The sequence below is a fragment of the Amphiura filiformis genome, chromosome 17 (assembly GCF_039555335.1).
Source record: "Amphiura filiformis chromosome 17, Afil_fr2py, whole genome shotgun sequence".
NCBI classification, from domain to species: Eukaryota; Metazoa; Echinodermata; class Ophiuroidea; order Amphilepidida; family Amphiuridae; genus Amphiura; species Amphiura filiformis.
In genome coordinates this window covers 59,535,527-59,554,542 of record NC_092644.1, presented here as the reverse complement: position 1 = coordinate 59,554,542, position 19,016 = coordinate 59,535,527, and the positions used below count along the sequence as shown (strand labels likewise).

At 34.8% G+C, this 19,016-nt stretch overlaps 1 protein-coding gene across 4 annotated transcripts in view; it reads left to right on the top strand.

The window, feature by feature from the left end:
• Positions 1-13,521, top strand: part of LOC140138075 (uncharacterized) — a 79,680-nt gene extending 66,159 nt beyond the window's left edge. Inside the window, exon 5 of one of the 4 annotated variants that reach the window (XM_072159935.1) lies at positions 12,274-13,521. In XM_072159935.1, coding sequence (XP_072016036.1) covers positions 12,274-12,687 — 414 coding nt within the window. In that variant the 3' untranslated portion in view covers positions 12,688-13,521. Of the gene's footprint in view, positions 1-703; positions 1,450-2,149; positions 2,746-5,249; positions 6,838-12,273 lie in introns of those variants that run through there. The other 3 variants (XM_072159925.1, XM_072159928.1, XM_072159942.1) reach the window with 3 other exon arrangements.
• Positions 13,522-19,016: the final 5,495 nt, after the last annotated feature.

Genomic DNA, 19,016 nt, shown 5'->3' with positions numbered 1-19,016 from the left:
TGATATTAATAATTGTCCATTTGTGATTTTGGTTTTGTTTTTAATTTGGTGTAGGGGTATTTGTATTTATGTGTATTTGTATATTAGTATTAGAGATAAAATGGAATTGTTGTATTTTGTGCTATAATTAAGGAAATAAAGTTGAATTGAAAAGTAGAAAGACATCTTCTTATCGTGTTCTTCAAGTGAAGGGCCATTGTGCATACATGACCACTTAGGTTTCATTGTCATTGAGGTATGGATAATATTTCGGCAAAGAGCAGATGGCAACAACTTGATTATATTTCTACATGTTCAAACTACATTAAAATTTCACAAAACAGCAAGAGGCATTTTAAAGAAATTGTCCTTTATATACTTTATATACTATAAAAAAAAATGGAGGTTATAACACCCTCAACAGGCATACTCTCTGTAGAACTCCATGAAAATACCAGTTATTTTGGCCAAATTTAGCATATAATATAAACATCTGGAATGTATTGCAAGCGATGTCTTCTAAATTCATTTATAAAACATCTGCCCCAGACCAAGTTTATGTTTATTGTTCACTCTATCAGGTTTTTTAAAGCAGGCTTAAACTTCTATATTATGTCACCACACGTTGAAAATGGTATAAAGTTAACCCTGTTTTCAGTGCTGCTTCAAATTCCATATTATCTAGTGTGTTGAACACAGTGTTTCATCTTTAACCTCACTGCAGGTGGTCAGAAGACAAGTAACATGGACTGTAAAAGAACTTATGTCTGCTATTCTCCTGTCAAAAGGACCAGTGGTTACTCCATCAGCAATCCAGAAGAACGGACCTCATTATCTTCGTCATGTATCAAAGAAACAATTCATGAACGCCGCAACAAAACTGCATCAAATGAACCTGGGTATCTTGGTCAACTTGACATCTGCGGTTTTTGTTAAGAAGACACCTGTTGAAGCCAAATTAATGGAGGAGCATTACAAGGATTTATGCACTATGGATCAATATATTGATAGATATTTCCAACCGTTACCGCGTATCATATCATCCTTTTTACGTGAGAAACTTGTTGCTATGGGGTTGATGGAAAAGATGTTATATTAATGACAATTTATCAAGAAGATATCAAAAATCCAACAAGGTGATGCTATAGGTATGAATACAGGGTATATCATTCTTAAACTACCAAATAAAAAAGAAAAAAAATACAAGCAGCCGATACAAACATGATGCTTGGTTTGGAATTTCCAAAATGTGGACCTCCTCTCCAAAAACAAAATCACTTGGCATGCAAAAGGCAGACTTGAACTTAATATGAAAAGGTGGTTCCTTTGTATTTTTTTTTCTTTCTAAGCCCTGAAAAGTGGATTTTATTTTGGTTTTGGGTCTACATCCCTCCCATGAGGTTTTTTAATTTTTGTAAATTTTTTTTTGTAAACCATATCTAGGCATTAATAGCTGAAATCTAGGATATATTGCTGACTACGCTGTTTCTAAAGACAGGTTTGCAGAACAAAGATTTGTTGTTAGGAATGAGTCACATTATACCAGGGCATTATGTTGACATCTCTTTTGAAGAAATTATCATTGTACTTCAACAAATACTTAAACATAGTACCAAGCAATCTTCCTTGTTAGACCATACAATGTATTCTATTATTTTTCATCTTATTTTCTTCATCAACTCATGATCACTTGCTTTAAAATACTTTTAATTGTGAAAGTCAATGTTTATGTTAGCCTGGGTTTGGAAATACCTCAAACTCTGCATAAATAGTGTAGTTTCCAACTAAAATGCTTCATTGTTTTGGCCCCAAGTGGTTATTCTAATGCTAATTGTTTTCTTTAACATTTTTCGTAACCAAAAACTATTAACAAGTTCTTCATTACATTACATTACATTAACAACCACTTGCAATGCAACTTAACCTGAAGATTCAAAGAGCTACTTTCAGCAACTTATTGCAATTTATTAGGATATAGCAAAGGATTCATCCTTGGTTAATTTTTCAGATGACATTGTTATCATATTGCGATTCAAGCACTTAGACAAAGCTTGCTTGTGGATGTAGCATTTGTCATGGCGCTATAATACACTATTAAAAGCTAATTGCATCCAAGCCATTTTCACCAGCATAAACCTAATTGGAAACTACACTATTTTTATTTTTGCAGGGGCCGCGTAAGCGATACTGGAATTTCGGCCACAATCCCACCGTGACATCTAGGAACATCATGAAGACCATTTTACTCATGCATGGGCCAGTTTGCACACACAGAGCAATACATCAGAATGGACCCAAGTTTATACGTCACATTGTTAAGACCCAATTTTTGACAGCTTGCGGAAAATTAGAATCCGAAAACTTAGGACATTTAAAAGTAGTTAACATTGGTAACTGGTCGTATAATGTATTTATTAAGAAAAGTCCAAGTGAGATAGGACCTCAATTCTTTGAGATGAATCCTGATTTTGGTTCTTTTGAGGAATACATTTCGATATTTTTCTCACCACCTCCTGCTTGTATTAGTGGGAAAGTACTGGCCAAACTTGTTGAAGATGGAGTTCTTCTTAGATCTATCAGGGAAGAAGCTATGAAGGCTGAAATCTTGATAGGCAATTGAAATTTTGTTGGTGTCGCACAATATTGACAATTGTGCACTTTGTTATAAAAGCAGAGTGGTAGGTCATTAAATTATGAACAAAATCATATCCCCATTTATTTGTAATTCTATTTTTTTTTCATCTTGACTAGAGCTTAATCATGTTAATATTGACTTTTCTAAAATATAAAATCTTTATTATTATTTTTTTCTTTTTATTGTGAGGATATGGGGAATATGAAAAATTGTAAATAATAAAAAACAGTAAAAGGAGAAGGATAAAAGTAAGTGGAGATCGAAATAAAGGGTAAAGATCAGATGGAGTAAAATTACAATAAGCTTATGATTTATATTTTTTGTGATTTGAAAGGCATTCACAATGTACGTAAAGACACTATCAGCGATTTGCTACAGAAAATCGAACAAATCATCAGATTATTTCATTTTGTATAGGTGTGTTAACATACTCTGTGAGTAATAAGACAAAAAATCACCTAATATTAAAGATAAACGGTCACATTTTTAGTCCCCTTATATACCTTCAACCAGGGAGAACCCTCTCTGGGTTAATGATATAGTACTGAATTTGGTTCAAGATGAATTTACATGTACATATCTCAAATATGCAAAGTGGACAAGTTAAATTGGTCAGAAATCTTACTTACAAAATATTGCTTTAAAAATGATGACATTGACGGTTAGACTTGGGGTTTTATTTCACATTTGACATTCGGTTACTAGTAGCTTACATTTTTTTAAATGGGACACTTTTAATTCATTTTTAGTTTTGATTATGTTGTTGCATGTAACATTCTTAATATATATTTTAGGTAAAGGTCTCAAGATTTCATTTGTTCTGAATTGTTTTCTTTATGATGAAAATTTAGATATCATTAAATTTTATGAGGTGTAGTTTCTCTTTAATAAAAACAATATCTAAGGTGCTGGGCATGGCTACATATATTAGAGGGATACTTCGATATTTTAATGTATGATATTATATTTAGAGCGACCCATACCAGCCATTATTATTAGTAAAAAAATGTAAATTTTGCCATTTTAAAAGTTAATCAGACACTAAGTATGTTTACCTATGGATAGGTTTATTGATTTAAAAGAAAATGTTTTTTTAAGTTACCAATTTTTATAAGTCAAAATACTGTAAAACATGAAATGTTTATGTGCATGAAAATATCGCATGTGACATGGATTTGCGAAATTGTCATGGTCGTAAATATTTCTTTCTTATAGGCCTTTAAGAGCTTGAACTGTATCAAAAATTATATGCCACTAAAATAATGGTTCCTTTGAAATCATGAAAATTTCATGCCACAAAAATATTTTGCTTTACTACTTCCATGGATACTGTAAAAGTGGCTATTTCCGCACACAGTTATTTTCACGAATGGCAACTACACTGACATTTTTGCGCATTGTTAAATTATCAGATGATGAAACAATGAAATTAAACCAGTAATAAAATATCCGATTTCGTGAGTGCTTAAATTTGCGGTTCCATCTTGATTCATGAAATGTGCTGAAATAAAACCCTCATGAAAATAACCACTTTTACAGTACATTATAGTTATACTTTTCTTCCATAAAATGGAGTTATTGCATCAAGTATTGTGTGAAGGGAGTGTCTCCCTTTCATTGAGAATTTACGAATTTTTCAAGTTCAACAAAGTTAACATTTTGTTCTATACTTATATAAACAATGTTATCCACTCCATCTCTGTTCTTTTGCTCCATATAAAACTTACGTTTTAACCATAGTCATTCACTTACAAATGACCACATGGTCATAACTCTTAATTTACTAATTTAGCCAGATTTTTTTCATTCTAAATATGTGTTTTCTACATTTTCTATATAGTTTAGATCAATAATTAAAAGTAATGAGGCACAAAAGTCTTAAAATTGCATTTTCCTAATATTAAGCCAATGTATAGTTATGTGAATTTGTTCAATAGATGTTAATAAAACAGTCATAACAAAATGTTACTAGAATGCATTGTTTTGTTTTTCTGTAATGAATTGCACCCGGCTGATATGTCAATTCACTAATGAAGTGACTTAGGCCTAATCATTGGATTAACTACCATAGCAATAGGTGAAAACAATTTTTGAATATATCACGCTGCACTACAAGCAGGTTGCACTTATCACCTGTGTATGTCTGCAATCATAGATTGAATACAAAACCGCTCTTTTTAAAGATATTAATCTTACATGTGCAAGTGATCAGCATGATATGGTTCAATGCAGAGGTACCGCATGAACGTACTAGTGCAGCACGGTATAATCAAAAATTGTTTTCTCCTATTGCTATGGTATTCAATCCGATTATTACGTCACTTCGCCGCCGAATAGCCAGGACTTTTTTAGAGGTGGGGGGGCAGTGTAGGGGCCCTAGGGGGGAGGGGAATTGGACAAAAAACATCCCACATGGGGGAGGGATGCATTCTCTTGGCTATTCTCTGTGAAGCTCTGTGATATGTCCATAGGTCACTGTAATAATACACATGTTCCCTGTCCCTGCTCTCATCCATTATGTTAATATCTTGAATATGAATCTTGATTTGTTGGATGTACACCTGTAACTTAGTCTCTCACAAGGTGAATTATTTTACAAACTGATGACCATGATGACTGGTTTTCTGTTCTACAGAACTCACACAAATGGAGCCTTGGACAGCAACAACTCACCCATCCACCACTGATATCAGACATCAAGACAGCCATCTTGAATGCAGCAGGACCTATTGCTACAAGACGGTTACTCGGAAGAAATGGGCCGAGATCTATATTATACTGTAGCCAAGAACAATTTGATACTGCAGCAAGGGAGTTGGAAAGCGCCAACATTGGTTGGATTGTGACAGGCTTGGTGCCTCGGTGTACAGTGATATTCATCAAGAAGCCGCCAGATAATGTGGGTGCAATTGCAGAAGCACTTGGTCTTTGTTCGGCGCATCGATATAAACGACGATTTCATATGCCGTTATCTAATTGTATCAGTCAAAATATGCGAGATAAGCTGATTGCTATGGGTTATTTGACAAATGAGCAGGCGTTGTGGAAAAGTGGTGGAGGAAAAGGCGGGGGAATCACTTTAGCCCCAGCACAAATGTTACCACAGTAACTGTAATACAGATACAGGTTAGCTGACTTGTTGAAAAAATGTTTCAAATGTGGAACTGCCACCACAACATTTTAATACACTTTATCAAATATATAAAAAATGTAAATATATAATGAAGCTAAACAAATTTATGTTTGATGCATAGTTACATTGAACTAAGGTGAACATTTCACCCGGACATTTCATTGTGTAGTTTCTGATGGTCAATTGCCATGTGCTCATGTTTGTTTTGAGTATTAAACTTGAACCAAACTTTTTAATATTCTGTAATATATTAGATAGCTACAAAGCAGGACACTCTATTTTGAAGAAATTATAAGCATCATGTGAACTAATGCAGTAAATGTGATGTAAATTTGATTTTCAACTAATTGCACTCATACTCCATTATACTTAAAATTTCAATTGAATGAACACAGCTTTCAACAGCTGTATACGTTCCACCCGCGATTGTATATTGGGTATTTCACACTACAATGTAATCGCGAGTGCATTGAAATGGTTGGATTCACTTCCTCGTTACGCATGCACATGCTGGCGTACACTGCACAGTGTACGTGAAAAAAACCGCAGTGATTTGTAGTGTGCTACGCACAGGCACAACGCCTAGACGTTGATCCACAAGCCTCGCACACTTTATAGTGTGCTTACGTCATGCTATGTCAGGCTGTGTTCATTCAATTGAAATTTCAAGAATAGTATTCCCAATTCAAATCATTTAAATGCTCAAAGTATGGGCTTTATACAGGATGTATCAAAATGATTATTCTGCATTCATTTTTGGTGTTTTTGAAATGCTAGCTTCTTCCAATTGCACCATTGGATCATTAGACTGTCCCTGATTGGATACACTTGAAATTTGGATCCAGCGGTGTGTTTGCAAAAGAGGGCTTTTCAAAAACACCAAAAACAAAACAAAAATATAATGGATTAACACAATCATTTTGATAGAGCCTGTATAAATATGCATTTCTTTCAAATAAATGTATTTTAACAGTGTGCTGTTTCTGCAATTGATGTGTGTGAGTATAGACATGTAGACAGTATTCATGGTAATGAAAGGTATCTATATTGACCAAAATGTCTGTGTTTGTTGTACTTCAGTACGACAGCAACTTAGCTCACTTCCGGTAATTTTTACCGGCGTGACCTCTGCTGTTACGTAACGCAATGTTGAAAATCAGGTGGCAAATACGGTTTTTCAGAAAACATCAAAAAATGGAATACACGAGTCGCTTTCTCCTTCATTTCTATATTGAGCCCATAGATAAGATATGAAACATACGTATAAGGCAAAGAATAACGTGTAAAAGTTGAATTATTGTGGAAAAAATGAATGCTTTTTGTGCGCGAAGTAGCCTAAAAAATGAGAGAAAATGCATGTCACGATCACTAAAATGCTTATATCCACAGCTTTGAGGAAACGCCGGTCTAATGCTATTCTGTTATGATAAACATTAATTAACCACAGCTTGTATTAAAATTTCAGCGAAAATGAGCGGTGGAACAACCTAGTCGTAGGTTGAAAAGTTGCGTTCTTTGAGTCTTCGTGTCGTGGCGCACGCTGCAAGTGTCACGATGCCTCACGAAATGGATCCCAGCTGACGCTGTCTATTATACATGTTATATAGATTAATATAAAAATAAAAAACGTCTATTGTTTATATTATATTTTATAAATGCAAAATACTCTATTGTGTAACAAAATATTGTAGTCGCAAAGAAGGTAGTATCATCTCATTTAACTGAAGTACAAGCAGTTTTGAAAGGATTGTTGTTGAGTGAGATCCTTGAACATGTTGAACGAGAAATAAGATAGCAAAAGAATACCCCTTGCCCGAACAAGTTGTGATGGCTTAGTGGACAGAGCGAAGGTACGAAAAGCGGAAGGTTGAGAGTTCGATTCCCATGTTATCTTATCGATGATGTGGAATTTTCAGTTCGCTTTTCTTTTCTTTTGTCCTCTCCTTTTGTCTTTAATAATATAGGCCTAAATGAATGTCAGCTTGAAGGCCCACTTTTTTCATGATTTATTTCTTGTTCATGTTTAAGGCTTATCCTACATTCGAGTTCATATCTTTTTTTTTTTTTTTTTTTACGTTCAGTGGCTTTCAATATGAAATAATCAAATAACTTAAGTAATTTTTAAAAGTTCAAGAATATATATATGCCTATCAAATAAAGGAACGTCAACACAGATTGTCATTGAATGAAAAACATCGGCCGTACAATATATGGCGTGACAGTAGTCACGCACAAAGATAAACATTTCAACATGTTCAACATACGACTAGAAATATACCCCAACCAAAAATCACGAAATTTTCAGGCAAGCTAACTTTAGTTATTCTATAACATGACACCCATTTTTGATTCCGGCGCTTTTTCTTGCTTGATGAAATGAACATTTTTGTGTTCGTGACATGCAATTTTTCTCATTTTCCGAGCTACTTTGGACATGTTCAAGCTTCTTTTTTTCCATTTAATTCAACTTTTACACGTTATTTGTTGCTTTACACAAATGTTTGATATCTTATCTGTGGTCAGGGTACATAAATGGAGCAATATACGACCCGCGTCTTCCATTTCTGGAGCTATTTTGATAAAAAGCGCTTGCGGCTAAAATTTTAACATTGTGTTACGTAACCCGTGTTCACCAACCCGTATAAATTTTCTGTCAAACAAAAGAGGTCACGAAGTTGCTGTCGTACTGCTTGGCTCCATTTTCTTAAATTTAGGATCTGTTGGTGAAAATTTGTCCAAAAGATTATAAAAGAATGTTTGCCAAACACACACAAAATAAAAATAAAAAACAGAAACAAGTCTATTTGGCTAAAAGTTCATTTTTTTCATGATATCCTAGCTCTGCTCTGTATGTTGCATTGTTGTTGTTTTTTAAATAAAATTGGTATGTAATGATGAAAAGCTGATTCAAAGTCATATGCCTGTATTATTATCTTCTTATAATATCTGGGTTTTGAAGTTACAGGGATGAACAATGGAAAACTACAATGCGTGTTTCCCCACAATGTAATTTTATTATACCCTGCACAAAAAGTGTCCATACACTTAAAGTTCAGTATGATATAACTTTATTCTATTTATTTGAATGAAAACCCAGCAGCAGTGGAGTGTCTTGTAAATGCAATTGTTTCATGTATTTGGACATTTTTGTGCACCGTATAGTTAGGTTTCTACAATCAGCTGACAATAGGGAAAGTGCTGTGACTCATGGAGTGAAATAATAAATAATGAGGAAGACCGAAAGTAGATTTCATAATAGAATCGGCTGTCGCAACAAATAGTGGCTTAGAGTAACTTTTCCGTTTCATATAATAGTGATGTGAAGGTTTAGAGCTAGCTATATAGTTATTCCTTTTTAACTTTTAAAGATACAGTTATAGTTTGAACCTTGTCATCATTTTCAAATAGGCTATTCCAGAAAATAAGTGCACACCCCCTATAGAGAAGTAACTTTTCAATCAAATAAATGTCTGGATTTCCAGGTCTGTCTTCTGAAAAAAACCGGAATTCCAGTTGCAAACGTCACTTGAAACTTGGAAGCCTGGAAATCCAATTAAATGAAGGAAAAATCATGGAAATGTCCACAATGAGCTCTCAAATTGAGGATTTCTGATTTTGAATTATTTTTCTGCTGGATTTTTCCACCTTTGGACACTTTAAAAGTGTGAATTTCCAACAGTCATGACTGGACAAGAAGTCTGGAACTCCTCTATAGGGGGTGTGCATCTATTTTCTGGAATAGCCCAATGGAATTGGACCACTGAGAGATAACAGTGGAGGAGTATCGACTCTGTTATTAGTAACACATCCTTCAAACACATTTTTCACAGAAGCATATTTAATTTTGTTCTTCACGTATGCCACTATGTGTTGCGACCGATGGAATATAACAAAACATCAGTGGAAGGAAAGACCAAACATGGAGAATGATGATAACTAAGTGAAAGGGAATAAAAAATTTGTGGGCAAAGATGAAAAAAAATTCTGGGTTGCATCATTTTGACCAGGTGTTATCCGTGAGATAATACATATACCATTTTTTGTTAGAGACTGCACATGTAAAGTTTCCGAAGAGGTTTATTGGGACAATGTGCAGACTAGGTGTAGCATGCAAACATTTGGTATTTTGCACTAGCCTACCAGATTTAGTCAAATAGTCGCCCCCCCTCAAATAACCGCCCCCACCCCCAAATAAACGCCCCCACCACTTTTTTCAACCAAGATGTTTCAAAAATGCCGATATTTCCATGCTATCTTGTGTAGTAAGCTTACCAAGTTGCGCACATGGTCAATAATAGCCAATAATTGGCGAAAATCTGGATCAGAAACCCGAAGTGAACCAAAAGTCAGTGTCAAAGTTCATAGTTCGTCATCTTAGCGTGACTTTTAAGCTTACCTAATGATTTTAACGGGAATTGTCGTGCTAACAATGACCTCTAATAAACGCCCCCCCTTGGGAAAATGTAACGCCCCTGGGGCGTTTATTTGACAAAATACGGTATTTTGGCCCATGATCGGGGTGAATTTTGTTAGGCCGGAAACAGGCTCTTTTCCCCTTTCCTGTTCCTTTACTTCCCGATTTTCTCTTTCACCAGAGGGGCACGCTTTCCTCTTCTTTCATTCCTTTCTTTCCCTATTTACTCTTCATTTTCCTTGTTCACTTCTTTCTGCTCTGTATCAATTATGCTTTCATTTTTCAAGTTCCATGTATCCTTTGTCATGTTTTTGTGAGTTAGCTCCTAATCTATATTCTGAACATATATTGGAACAATTGAAAAGTAACTTTATCAGCCATAAGTGATGTGCTTATATACTACGTACAAAAAGTATCCATACACTTAAGAGAAAAGCAATATTTTAAAGACACTCAACCTAAATTACCAAAACAAAGTGAAAATTTTTTGTTCTGCATATTTTGATACCTCATTTGGCATGGTGCAACATAATTTCACCAAGTTACACCAATTTAAATGGAAAAAGAGAGCATTACGAATGTGACAAGTTTGGGATGTTTCCTTTTAATTCTTCAGCATGTGCAAATATATGCAGAACAAAATTCTCCATCTATTGATGCAGAATTATCTATCATTTGGTAATTTTGTGTCTTTAAAATATTGCTTTTGTTTTAAGTGTACAGATACTTATTTGTGTGCAGTATGTACCGGTACTTGGATAGTTATTGATTATCACTATGTCAACTGTCCTGAACCATGATCAAAATGGACAACACACAAATGATCAGTGTATCTGGGTAGAACTGCATAATTTGTGTATCCATATTTGCTACCTTTTTGTGTATTATTTGATGTTAATTGTCTTAATTATTTCTTGTTTATGAATAAAAACCAATAAATATTGAAAGATTTGAAAATTATTCATTTTGCCTGATAACCATGGTGATTGTGTCACATTTTGTGGACCTCCGTGCCGAGTAGAACTTTGAACTTGCATTTGAATGATAACTGTGCAAGTGTTTTTCATCGTTATCCCTATTCATTTGGCGTATTCTTCCAGCTAGCTTTTATGATTATAGGATCATGAGTCATGACTGCACATCAGTTGTTTTAGGGTATTGTGAAAAATCTTAACATTTTGTTTGGGAACTGAAGAATATCCTGAGGGGTGCAAATAACTGATGCAAAGTCATCAACTTCATTCATAGCAGTCATTTCTTTTTATTCATCTGTATCATATATTTCTTCTTTTATACTTGAAAACAATATAAAATTTGAATGACAAAATATTGTACTGAGTAAAAATCACAAATTCCTGACAGTTATTATATTTGTCTCAGGTTATTATATTATTTCAGCATTTTAGTAAAGAAAAACAAAATTAAAATTTGGTAGAAATGATACATGTGTCAGTATCAATAAGCTGCATTTGCGATATTGTGTCCATGTCCATATCCCCAGGTGTCCAATAATATGATATCTTCAATCGAAGTGTAGAATAATATCTGACCATCTGCTTTTGTTAAATAGTACTATTTAAATATTTTGAACAACGTATTAAAAAAAGGACTACAAAATAATGAGCTCTGTGATAACAGGAGGTGACCATATGGGTGTGCTGCAAACATGGGTCACATTCGGCCATTTGACCCGAGGCCAATATCCAGCGCCGTAGCCAGGAATTTTTGTGGGGGGTGCTGATTTTGAACAAGTGGATTTTTTTCCGAGGGAGGGGGGAAATTTTGTGAAAAGTGGACTTTCTTCCCCAAATTTTGACCTTTTTTTTTACCAATGAAGCTTAAAAATACCCAATTGTTTTGCTCACTACGCTTACAAATTCTTAAATTTTGGGACTTTTTGTATACTTTTGCAAAATTGTGTGACACACCCCCTGGCTACGGGCCTGCCAATATCTGTGTTTCAAGGTGTTCAAAATGCCAGGTGACATCTATCCATTTATTTACCTGTTTTTCTTCTCAAACTTGCCGCTTAATGCAACAGACTTATTTTGATGCACATTCGTACTTATCTGCTACTTATTAATCGCATGTTTTTTTAAATTTTTCTAACAGGATGAAGACTATAGAATAGTTAACGAATATGCTCTGGAAAACGTCATGACTTCAATTATAAGACAGCCAGGGTCTCTGGTAACAATCGATAGCTTCAGACGCATCGCTTCTAAAAGAATCCGCTCCCTACCAAAGGATCTCTTCGCTTCGGCAATCTTAAATCTGCAAGCACTTGGATTGGGTCAGATAGTGGATGCACCTGTTTCCCATAAAATTAAGAACTCGCATGTATTTGTTAAGAAACCACCAGATGAAGTACATGATGCTTTATTGGCATCTAATTTGTGTAGATATGAGGAGTATGTCATGAAATATCACAGACCATTACCATCTTGCCTCAGACATTTACAGTATATGGTACAAATTGAACTGGACATGAATATAGAAATTCCAGCTGGGAGTATTTCCAACTGACCGAAAAGGAAACTATCTGGCCCAAAATTATATGAATTAATTTGCCATACATTTGCAAATGGCAATTTTTGCAACTCACTTTTCTAGATTCTATCCCTGTACATGAATTTTAAGACCACTGTTAAATAGACTAACAATGTACAGCCAGTCATACATAATACTTGAGTAATGACACCAATGATAGTGCAGTGGCTGCATTCCTGACACAAAAACAAAAAGGTAAAGGGGTTGTGCAGTGTGCAATAATTATCTGTCCCCTGAAGTGAGCAAATTTCAAAATGACCTGCTAAAAATGCTTTCCCCCCACTTAGCATACCCCCACTCTGGCTGGCCAAATATTGCTTCTCCCCCCCTCTTGGCCTGCCAAATAAATCCTCTCTCCCTTTTTGCCAAGCCAAATTTTTGGTTTTGGGAACCCAATTTGCAAACCTTAAGTGGTCTAGATATGTAATGTGAGCATAGCGACTAGCAAGCAGGAAATTTTGCATAGTTTCTGTACTGTTTCCTAAGATTTTTAAGAGCGATTTAATTTTATATGTACCCCATGAATGTGGGCCAAAAATCTGTTTCCCCTGGCCCTTTGACATGGCAAAAATCTCTTCCCACCCCAATTTTGACCTGCCAAAAATTGCTCCCCCCTTTTGCCCTACCATGAATTGCTTGCCCATGACAGGGGGTAGATAATTATTGCACAACCCCTCAACAGAATGGACCAAGAATTTCTTGGGCCATTTCATGGAATTTGTGTTTTTCAAATTGCCACATACCTGACTTAATTTAGTTATTTATATTAAATGATATTGTTTACCTGTGAAGTATTATTTCCTATTAATCATGTCCTTCAGGTGCTGAAATTGCAATATCTATAACTAGATGTCATACCATCATGAAACCTACATAATATATGGTCCACAACTTCCCCCCAGGGCATAGGCAGCCAGCCATGTAGGGAGTGTTTTACACACCCAAATTTGTAAATACACACCCAGTTTTTGCCCACATGGCCTATACTTTGTACACAAATCTTAAATTTACACACCCAGTTTTTTGAATTTACACACCCTGTTCCCCACTAATATTTTATAAAATAAAATAAGTCAAAAAATATTTTACAAAATGTAAAAAGATATGTATCGCCCTATTTGTTTTACACATATGGACCAATTTATAGCGTCACACGTCATTGCGTTTAGTCACAATGGTTAATTGTGTAAGAAAAGAGGCCATTTTAAAAGTTGCACCTGAGATGCAACTTTTAACACGGTTTAAAACGGTCTCTTTTGTCTACATAATGAACCATTGTGACCAAACGCAATGATGTGTGACGCTATAATTTGGTCCATATGTGTAAAATAAATACGGTTACCCATACCTTTTCACACGTTTGCATTTTGTCAAATAGTTTTCGATTTATTTTAAAAAGTATTTAGGGGGAACTTATAATATAAGTTGTGGACCCTATACTAGAATCTGTATAAAGATTAAAGAATTGTATTTTAACTACTTGTATATTTGTATTGATAAGCATGATAAGAGAAACCTTAGGAGTAGTGCATGCCCTTGTAGGTATACCATTTTCACCCTGATGTGGCAGTGATGTCAGAGTGCATGCGGCATTTCATTTGGGCTCAGCTTCAAATCTCTAGAGTTCGCTCAAAGCGCCGATGTACACACACACTGATGCCACATAGGTACAGGTACACCCTCGAAGCTGCTCAAAACAGCTAACTCAATGCGTTGATGTCACTGCCACATCAGGACGTGAAATGGTATAGTGGGTGTAGTAGCATACTAGCCTTTGTAATTGGGGGGTAAAACGGGAGGCTAACGGGAAACAAACAGCAATTCCCCAGGACTAATTCACAAAGGGAAACATTTGGATGTTTCTATAGACCATTCCTATTATTGGCACATTCCTGCCATTGATGGGGTGAACAACGATATCACATGATTCAAAACAATCAAAGTGAGGTCAAGGGTATCACAAGATTATAAAATAACAAAATAATCATGAGATACCCTTCTTGACCTTTTATTGTTCTATAGTCCCGTGATATTGACCTCTACCCCATCATTATGTGAATTATAGGAATGATCTAGGAATGATCAAGGAGAAAGATCCTCCCAGAGTGACTCCCCACCCACCCCTGGTTACCCCACTTGGTGTATAGCTATAAGTGTAATATGCCATTTTTCACCATGATGTGGCAGTTTCATTGGGTGCAGCCTCAAATTGTGGCATTCGCTCAAAGCGCTAGTGTACAATACACACAAGCATTTAAAGACACAGCATCCACATAGATATGTGAGCAAAATAGTTACGTTGACATCACTGCCATGTCAGGGTGAAAAATAGTATATCATTTCTGGGGTTGATCCTTGATGTGATTATCAAAGATATTGTTTCATCCAGTGTTAGATAATGAAATAAAGAAATAAATTTTGATAGCGATAACCAATCATAGCAAGCGTTAGAAAAATGGAACTATGCATTGATTGTGTCTTATTTAAATGCATGGCCGCGGGTTGATGCATAAATTTGCTTGTATTTTCCAACACTTTAGTGACAATTTTAATGGAATTTTCTTGTGTACATGTATGAAATAGGTTAATAAATGCATATCACTTCTTGCTCAAGAAATTGTACAAAATAATGTACAGATGTTGATGGGTTTCATGCACTCCCCCTTTCAGGGCTTGTGCATTAGATGCATCAACATCTCAATATGTGTGCATTATTTTGTACAATTTCACTCCCAACAAGTGAAAGGCATTCATTAACCTATAATTATCAAATTAGTAGGCTTACTCATCTTCCTTGTAATTGTACATATTCTCCCACTCCTCATATTTTAAGTCGTCCTGTGGTCTTGTCTATTTATGAGCAATCTTTGCAAGTGATTGTGTGATTTGTGAATTGTTTGCAAAGACTCTTTTTTCAAAAAGGCGGCAATATTTTACCAAAAGACCCAAAATTTGAAATTGGCTCAAAGTCATCACAGAGGTGTAAATGACATTATTCAGCTGCAAAATTGTCTTAGATCTTCATGTATTTTGTTTAGTGGAGTCTAGCATGAGAACATATTTGTGTATGAAATGTACATTTGTTTTTAGATCTAATTTGCGATGACAATAAATAGAATTAGTTACTAGTCTACAGATTTTCTATTAGACCTGTTGTGTTTATTTCAGTGTGGAGTTATTCTCTATAACAAATATTACGATGGTGATGAAATTGCCTCTTTACATGTCAACACTGGGTCACAGGTGGGAAAAACCTCATAATAATTCCAAAGGTCAAACGCAAAACCTCATGGGCTCAGTTACATAGTTATACAAGGACTTCATATTTTTAAAGTAGTCATTTTGTCATATGCCAACACCTGTTGAAAATTACAGGATTTACATAGGAACTTGGTGTTTGTTATTTTGTTCTTTACAGACACTTTGTAGTTTACAGCCTTAAAAGGGAAGTATCAGAAAGTGGTGTCGGGACATAAAAGAAAAGAAATTTTTTGCACAGGTTTATGTATGTGGGGCCCACTTATATGGTGCATAATTATAAGGTTTTGCATTTAACCTTTGGAACTGCATGACGTTTTTTCTCACCTATCGACGTCATGTCAATCTTGTTTGGTTGCACAAAACATTAAAAAAAAAAAATTCAAACCCATTTAAAGCAATCCGCTAACATACATCTTTTATAATGCTCATTACGGTGTGTGTTGTGTGCATTTGTAAAGACCTGCAAATGAGGACACACTTGAAAATACAATAATCCAGTAATAAGCCAAATCGCTATTGTAACTTCCGGTTTTTTTAGGACACTTTGCCCTTTGACCTATCTGGAAAATTCGGGTTTTGTGCGTACTATATATAATTTAAAACTTGTTACTAGAATAAAAACAAACTTAAAAACATTATTATTAAATGAATTAATTATTTAAATAGTTTTAATGGTAACATTATGACAATAATAAATAAATTATTAATAATTACAGCAATTTTCCCGATAGGTCAAAGGACAAAGTGTCCTAAAACTGCAAAAACTGTCCCACAATGCATTGCAAACTTCCAATGCCGATTGGGCTTATTGTGGTTGTCCACGGTTCCAACTACCTACCAGCATATTGCAAACAACTAGTTATGCATAAAAGACATTGTCTCGTTTGCTGATGTAAAGTTGCAGGTAACGGTTGGATAGTAAAAGTACAAAGTCAAGTGGGTCTACTGTTTGGAGCTTTGGGTGTGCAAGGTCCTTGGTTAGACAGGGAAAAGGTTGAGTCCTTGTTTGTAAGTCTGTACAAGGGTCATGTGTTTTGTGCATGCCTGGGTAATCACTATCAAACAAGGATGAAAAAACGTTCTCACATCTGCAACCACTGACCCACCTTAACCGTCCATGTTCTCTTTTATCATGCATTGGACATGGTAAATCAAAATCAAATGAAATATCAGAAACAACATATTTTGACTACTTGTGCATTTTATTTACATTGTAATATTACAATACAGTTAATTATTAATACTATACATGAGTTTATGTACACAGTACATATTGTACAAACGGCTGTCCAATATAAATTCTAGCATTCAGATTGCCTTATACCTTGGTCTACAAATGAAATTTGAAGAGTGCAGACGACCAGACAACATTACTTGAATCGCATTCCAAATCTTGAATCTACATCACATGCAACATGTGTTTTTATTTCATGTAGTCCTATAGAGGGTGTGTCCAATAACGGCACTTAACCTCTTTTTTGTAATGAAATCCGATGTGACTCATTGTAATTCATCCTTTGTCAGCACATCCCTTTTAAAGGGAATTTTATTTTTAATATAAAGGTCAATTTCTTCCAAATGCATGTTTCTATTTGTGATGCGATAAAGCAAAATCAGTCCGAACTCAAAAATATTAAATTTTCAGTTTCTTATAGGACAGTAAAAAGCATTTACAAAGCTGGATTTTGCAAAAAAAACCCATTGCAATTGAACAACCAGTTCAAAAGATAGGAGCAATTAAAAAGTTCCTGAAACAAGAGGAAACAATGGGAAATATTTCCTTTTGTTTGGCTATATCTCAAAATCAATATTTCCGACTGATTTTGCTTGATCGCACCACATTTGTCTATAAATTTTCACAGCACACATAACGGACATATAGAAATTTAATCAAATAGTTACCTTGTGTTACATTGGGCATTCCAATTGAAATCCAAACTGCCCAATGTGTAGATTTCAAATCAAGAGAGTTTTTCTTTTGTCAAAACCAATTTGAAGAAAACTTACTAGTTTTTCTTGCTGACAGTTTCGTCAGTGAGCCACTGACTTTATCAAAGCTTGGTGATGTTGTGATGATCCAACAGCTGATGACTGGCAGGAAATTATGTCACTTCCGGTAGCGATGTTAGTCTTGCTAGCAGTCTTTAAAAGTGGATCGTACATGTGACTTAAATTGTAGACCCCCTCGTCTCTATTCATTACTCCTCGCCCCCTCTTCCTGATCTGGATTGATTCTTTAATCCATCTTGCTTTTCTATCATTCTCTCTAAGATTTTAAAAGAATGCTAGCAAGACTAATATCGCTACCGGAAGTGACATAACTTCCCGCCAGTCATCAGCTGTTGGATCATCACAACAACACTAAGCTTTGATAAAGTCAGTGGCTCACTGACGAAACTGTCAGCAAGAAAAACTAGTAAGTTTTCTTCAAGTTAGTTTTGACAAAAGAAAATCTCTCTTGATTTGTTAATTACCATACCTGTTGAATTTGTTTCAAGTGTAGATTTCAAATAGACACATTCTGGTAACCTCATTAAATTGTAATTCAAATAACTGATTTATGTTATCTTTTACTAAACATAACTCACAAACCAGGTTATAATAAATCAGTTGTATTTTTTTAATCACCACTTCTGTTTAAATGTAAATAGGCTACTTTGATAATGTCTACATTTATTTATTTATTTATTTATTTCTTATTTAACCTGGGGTGACCAATCAATGCACTGGCACTGTTCTCCCTTGGTTCCCACGTGGCACAAGGCCATATTTATTGATTTATGTAGGTGAAAATGACTGCTAAAAGTGGGTGTCTTTTATTTTGAACCACCCCGTATAAAACAATGACATCTCATAGACAGCTTGGACCAAAATAATATAAGAATTAACACATTTGTGGACCTCTCTGATTTTCAAACATGTGTTGTTAGTTTACATAATTATGATAGTATTCTAATAAAGAGTAAAATGTAAACTGAAACTAAATATTATTATACATAATTGCTAATGTTATAAAAATAATAATGAAAACAAACATTAATAAC